This window comes from Falco peregrinus, chromosome 7 (assembly GCF_023634155.1).
Source record: "Falco peregrinus isolate bFalPer1 chromosome 7, bFalPer1.pri, whole genome shotgun sequence".
Classification (NCBI taxonomy): Eukaryota; Metazoa; Chordata; class Aves; order Falconiformes; family Falconidae; genus Falco; species Falco peregrinus.
Window position 1 is genome coordinate 85,867,757 of NC_073727.1, and position 6,286 is coordinate 85,874,042.

The following is a 6,286-nucleotide window of genomic DNA, read 5'->3' on the forward strand; positions in this document are numbered from 1 at the left end:
CTGCCTGCTGTTAGGTTTGTGTATCTGCGTGTTTATTTTGTCACTTTCCTTGTTATCTCTTCTGAAGAGTGGGAGCCGGGTCACTTAACGAGGCAATGCTCCCGCATTCCACATCCCCCCCATACACACCCCGCGAGCTCCTGATGCCCGAGGTCACCTTAGGAGGGAGAGAGATCGTGAGTTGAGAAGTTCATGACTAAATGACTTTGTAACAAGCAGGAGGGAAGAGCCGCTGAAAAACAGAGGAGGCATCCTAGAATGACACAGGGCTACAGTATCTCAGGTCTTCCTTAAAGCGTGGGTTTCACTCCAACTGGTTACTGGTTTTCAGTATTTCTATGGGTTTACAACGCAAAATACAGAAACCGATTCCGAAGATGCAAACAGAAGTTTATCATGTCACCAACCTGCTACTGTGGGCAGCACAGGCATGGATAGACAAGCAAATACTTGATACTGCCAGAGGAGCTCACTTCAGCAAGAAGAGGTCATCCAAGAAGTTTGGCAAGATGAAAAGGTCCATCTCCCCTGCAAGTGAACTTCGGAGAATGTGTTTCTCCGCTCTCCCTTGCAGTCCTGTCAAAGTTATGAGAAAATGCAATACCATTCCCAAACCTAATCACCTTGCAGCTTCAAATCACTCCTCTCTTGTTGCCCAGAAATCCCAGGCAGGACCTGGCTCTCCTGCAGAAGTACCCACACCAATCACATTTAATAAAATTGTGCAACAACTTGGAATTATGAGTCAGCTATAGCAGCTGCTTGACATGTATTCCTGTAATGTCTTGAGTGATGATCTGGAATGAGAAATTCAACTTCCTATTGTGACAACCTGTATTGCTGATGTTATTGAACTCATCCTAAAGACCACCCTACCAGACTACCTCCCCTTTTACCAAAAGTAATGTCAAAGCAAATAGACATAGATAAAACATTAAGGGAAAACGTTGTAGAAGATTGAAATTTTCCAGCATGGTAAGAATAGTGAAGCAACAAGATCGGTCTCCTTGGCAGATTCTGGAATAACCACTGAGGTTTTTTTCAAGACCAAGTCAGGCAAAACATCTCCCAGGAATGGCAGAGTGCAGTTGATTCTGCGCTGGGACGTGGGCCTGGACCAGATCAGTGAGTCCCAGGGGGGAGAGGCTGAATCAAGGGGTTAAGGCATGGAGATCAGGAAAATAAGGTTTACTGGACATATGCTGAATAATGGTTCTCCAAGAACCTCATCTTCCCTATTTGTGAGAGGTCTTTTCTTCCCCACAAAGCCCCATGATTGTATTCTTAGAAAACAGCACTGAATTTGCACTCTGATAGACATACTGGATGAATCGTGGATTTTAAACCATCATTAGATCCTGGTCTTGGCCTGCTGAAGTGCCCCATCACAGCTCAGCCCTGGAGACTACTTCAGACATTTGGCACTGAGCACATATTAGCTAGGGCCGTGCCCCAGGACAGACCAGCCACCCTCACAGCCTCACCTCAGGCAGCTTTCCCTGTCCCCATTAGAAGCTCTTACTGCTACCCTCACAGCATCTGCTGCAGGGAAATCCCCCACAAATATATCTGAGGTTTTTTGAATGAGCACATTTAAACCCTTGCAGCTAACGACCATAGCAAGGCTGGTGTTCTCACCCCAAAAATTAGGGAAAGGAGCAGGCGAATTCACTCACTTTGGTTCCCATGGGTGGGCTCCAGACCTGCAAGCCGTTCCTCCAGAGACCTGAATCCAACCCACCAGAACTGAACAAATACTATCTCTAAAATCCCAGTTTATGTTATTAAGGTCATGGATTCTGAGTACGTATTCTGTGGTTCTCTTCTCATCTAACATAATTCCTGCCTTTCCCATTTGTGTATCTGGGTCCAGCACATTGTATTTGGGTATTACTAAAGCCCTGTACCATGCTGCTCAGACACACCTTACACAGCTATTACTATTGCACCGCTCCTCTATTCCACTATTCCACATTGCTACCTGAAACTGTAAAATCCTTTATAATGACTGATTCTGCATCCATTTACCCGTCTATATGGGAGGAGATTAACTTCAAAGAAAAATAAAAGATGGCACAGAAAGACAGAGCACTGTGCATAGATGATACACTGTTACACTTTCTGCCCATAAGGTAAAGAAAAAACCAGAAGAGAAACAGGAGAACCAAACTGTTGAGTCTTCAAAAAATCTAGTTGCTAAATGAATAAGGGGAAATTATTGCTTCTTTTTCTGTCCACTTTCCCATCCCTCCCTTCCTCTTTCCCTCCCTCTCCCACAAAAAAAAAAAATAATCTAGAAATTAACTGCAGCAGAATCATTTTTGTTTTAAGCTATTAAATCATCATTTTTCCTCAAGAAACATTGATGATCTAACTGACAGTTTATTTTAAAAATAGATCAAGCGTTTGGTTGTGATGCAAGTGCTGTATTTTATCCCTAATGGAAATAATTAAACTTACTTATATGCATGAAGAAGCAAAGAGGAAATAAAACAGCCATCCATCTTATTCAAAGGACTACCCAGTGTCTTGACCAGAAAACATAAGATTTTACACAGCGGTGCTATAAAAGCTGAAATCCATTCACCGTTGTCCTTGATCATTAACAAACGGACTGGCTTTAGGATTTATGATAGTAGCAGGTACTGCAGTGACAGTCTGTATGGTTCTCTATCTTCACATTGTCCTTAAGGGTAATCTTAAAAAAAAGAAAACACACACATATAACAAATAATTAGATTTAGCTACACAGTAAAACCAGCATTCTCAAGTGAAAGTTGTCTGGAGCCCTTTTCTTAGCCACAAGGTACACAGACTCCTTGGGGTGTGTGTACTAGAACAGCCTCTGGATGCCTGCCTGTGAAGCTACATCATCAGTGACTTCCGGAGCTATAAAGAGAAGGTTTTCAATAGTGACATAGTCTGGTGTCCTTAATTTGGCATATCTTAAAGTCTCTAATTTTCAAAAGATGTCAAGTAACCAATCTATGAAAAATCAGGCAGTGTCCTCATAATATTTCACATGGGGATTAAAAAAACTGAGGCCACAAACACAACAAGTCATCTTCATTTTTAATGTCAATCAAATTCTAGTTGCTGCCTCAGGGCAAGTATGATATTGGTGGTCTAGAAAAAGGTTTATGCTCTACTCAGATGAAGAGCCAGGATGGGTTCAGCTGTAGGTAAGTCAGGTATCTGGGCTCTCATCACAGCCAGTGGAGCGCCAGCGCTCCATTCAGCTGCACACACAGAGCTGTCAATTGCCATTTGAGATGTCAGAGGGGATCTCGCCAACCCTCCAGGTGCCACTCTAGAAGGTCTTTTATGGGTCCTGTCTGCCAGCCATACACAGGTGTCTTCAGCACCCCAGGGTATCTCAAATGGCACCAGATCTGTGAGTGGCCAACTGAACTGAGCCTCCAGTTGACACACTTAATGAGCCTGATTCAGATCACCATAGGATAGACACCATAGCTTGTTTCAACTAGCCCACCGTTTATTACATCCAATTTAAAGTTTCTTTACCAGGAGCAGAATCACTCCCAATATAATCAACTTTGGCAGAATCTCTCTTTAAAAGATCCTTGCAGATGAGTGTGTTAAATGCTCAAAGTAGTTGCACACGCTTACAGTTTCCTCTTGGTGATATTATTAAAACACAATCTCAGTTAATCTAATGAGCACAGATGGTTTTGGTCCCTCATTCCCATATATGTAATTGATAGTATTGACCAGCCACCTTCCTGGAGAACTCCTGCCTATGCAGGAAAGAAGCAAGGAAAATGACTTGTTAAAATCCAATGCACACTGCATTTAAGGGCAAGGTGCACATGTAGGAGAGTTGGAAACGAGGGGGACAAGTCCACCACCAGAACTGCAGGTGTCATGAGACAAAGCAGTTTCATTGAAGTCAGTGGCATTGCACCAATTTCCACATCCCAACTTAATATCAGACTCAGTACTGGTTGACACTTTAATTTCCTCTTGAGAAAAAAGAAAGAACCCAACTGCAAAGGATATAAATGCCAAGGGTGCTTCCCTCAAATAGTTTTCCAATGTCCTCCAGCAAAAACATATCCGTTTCTATTCACTGCTTCAGTCAAACACACTGCATCCTAAAAGAAGCTTAAACGGGTCTCATTCACACCCTCACCTTGGTAAAAGCCTTTGCTACGCAGCACGTTGCTTCTGATGTAATGTTCTTTGGAACAAGCATGGTCTTCTTGGACCTCATCGGAGTGGGATAGGCCCGGGAGAAACAGCACCCAGTGCACTGGTAAACGGGTGCTCCTGGCTTGGAAAAGAATCTGTTCTCCCCTAGCTTGCACTCTGGACAACCTGCCATAAAAATATAAGGAAAAGACTTTTACTCGGTCTCCAGCTGTATTTTCATTTCCAAGAAGAAAGGGAAAGCGCGGGCAGTAAGAGGAAGCACTGGCTACATTCTGCTGCTTGCTGTCTGCAGAACAGTCACAGACACCAAAGATCCCCTCTTCAAGGTCCTTCAGCTCTGCAACACACACCAGCTGTAAAACTAGACCGTGGCTTTCTAGGTAAGGCAAAAGCATTATTGTATCTTTTCTGCTTTTCTTTTCACTATTGTTGACAGTTGTGGAGGGCTTTTTGTATGTCCTACTGCACTAGCTGTCCCGAGAGAACTTCCTATTAGCTAGAGATAAATAGCGCCAGCATGACCTGTAGTGCTTCTCAGACGCTCCCTGTTTTCAGGCAAGACTCTGTTATCAAGTTTTTAAAATGCCCAGTGATCCCGAGATTTTTGTAGCTGCATTTTCCTATATTCAGTTTGAGGCCGAATAAAAAAAAAACCACAACCTTCAAACACACGCATCCCCCGCCCCCCGCAAAATAATAAAATCTTCCTAATACGCCCCTTTTATAGACTGCTACACCACCAACATCCCATATTCTGGGATCTACAGAGGGAAAATATTATGCATATTATGAGGAGAAGCCAGGCTTCTGCTGTTCCTGACATTATGTTGCCATTTAGATTTCAGGAGTACAAGAAACCAAAACGCTTCTATTTGATAATGTTTCAAGGATTAAGATCACCCACGTCAACATGAAGGCACAGTCATCTGGGAGACTCTTGACCTGAAGAAATGAAGTTTAGAGAAGAAATAGGAAGCATACTCATAGCAAAATTACCTTGATTTATTATACCTGCATATCTCAGTGTCAATAAACGCAACTGAATGATAAGATTTATGACCACATTTATAAAACTTGTGAAAACTTAATTAATACTCTTTACGACTAATTGCCCTATTCCTGAATGCTGAGAGCAGCTTACCCTGCATGAGAAACTCTCCATCGGGGAAAGCATGAAGAAGATGCAGAAATACAGACAAAATGGTCAAAGTGACAGCTGCATACTTCCCGTAGCAATCCATGATCTGTCTGGAAACACAAACACACACATCTTTAAAGGACTGTTTTGAACTGGGTGTAGTACTGGTTGGTATCCAGGCTACACACCGATAAAGCGCGTTCAGTGCAAGTAACAGAGACAATTTAGAACCAGGACTGGAAACTGAAAATGCAGTGTACTGATGTGCATTTTATGGGCTTAGAAAATTGCCTTCATCACAAGAACAAAAATCTGCCTTTCTTTCTGGCCTTAACAATTTTTTTCTGAATATTAACATAAGCCACAACACACGAATATCAAATGTCATAACTGTCTAATATTTATGGTAGACTGGATAAATCCAGCAAGCGCTTATGGAGAAGAAGAAAGAATCTGCAGAATCTGGGATATGGAGAGACTAATTTCAGAGAAAATAATTTCACATCAGGACATAATTTCCTGAAACAGCCTCAAGCTGTGCCAGGGGAGGTTTAGACTGGATATTAGGAAAAATTTCGTTCCACAAAAGGGTGGTCAAGCATTGGAACAGGCTGCCCAGGGAAGTGGTGGAGTCACCATCCCTGGAGGTATTAAGAAGACAGGCAGATGTCTGGGCACACAGTTTAGTGGCGGACTGGGCAGCGCCAGGTTAACAGTTGGACTCGATGAACTTAAAGGTCTTTTCCAATCTAAATGATTCTGTGATTCTATGATCTCTTTAGTGCAAAAGTCCCCATGAACGGATTTTCACAGTCCTGTCCCTTGGCAGGAGAAAGCTCCTCCGATCTATGTAATTAGAGAGGCACTGCACACCGTGCTCCAGAGCACCTGGGGAGACACAGTGCCAGACCGAGCTCAGGAGGGCTTGAAACAGCCCCAGGGCCACCTCCACCACCCAGGGTCAGGGGTCTTTTA

General features: G+C 43.1%; 1 protein-coding gene across 1 annotated transcript; it reads right to left on the reverse strand.

The window, feature by feature from the left end:
- Positions 1–2,620: 2,620 nt before the first annotated feature.
- On the reverse strand, positions 2,621–5,414 carry CGA (glycoprotein hormones, alpha polypeptide). Its single transcript, XM_005236916.2, has 3 exons — positions 5,315–5,414; positions 4,154–4,338; positions 2,621–2,698 (listed from the first exon to the last, which is right to left on the reverse strand). Exons 1-3 carry the CDS (start codon positions 5,412–5,414, stop codon positions 2,621–2,623), a joined length of 363 nt encoding a protein of 120 aa, XP_005236973.1.
- Positions 5,415–6,286: the final 872 nt, after the last annotated feature.

What these genes read in the sequence shown, in the direction of transcription:
- CGA (XM_005236916.2), bottom strand. Translation starts at nt 5,414, where the DNA reads ATGGATTGCTACGGGAAGTATGCAGCTGTCACTTTGACCATTTTGTCT. An exon ending in TGGAGAGTTTCTCATGCAGG is followed by an intron (nt 4,339 to 5,314) that starts GTAAGCTGCTCT and finishes TTTTTATGGCAG; the next exon opens with GTTGTCCAGAGTGCAAGCTA. An exon ending in TAGCAAAGGCTTTTACCAAG is followed by an intron (nt 2,699 to 4,153) that starts GTGAGGGTGTGA and finishes CTTTTTTTTAAG; the next exon opens with ATTACCCTTAAGGACAATGT.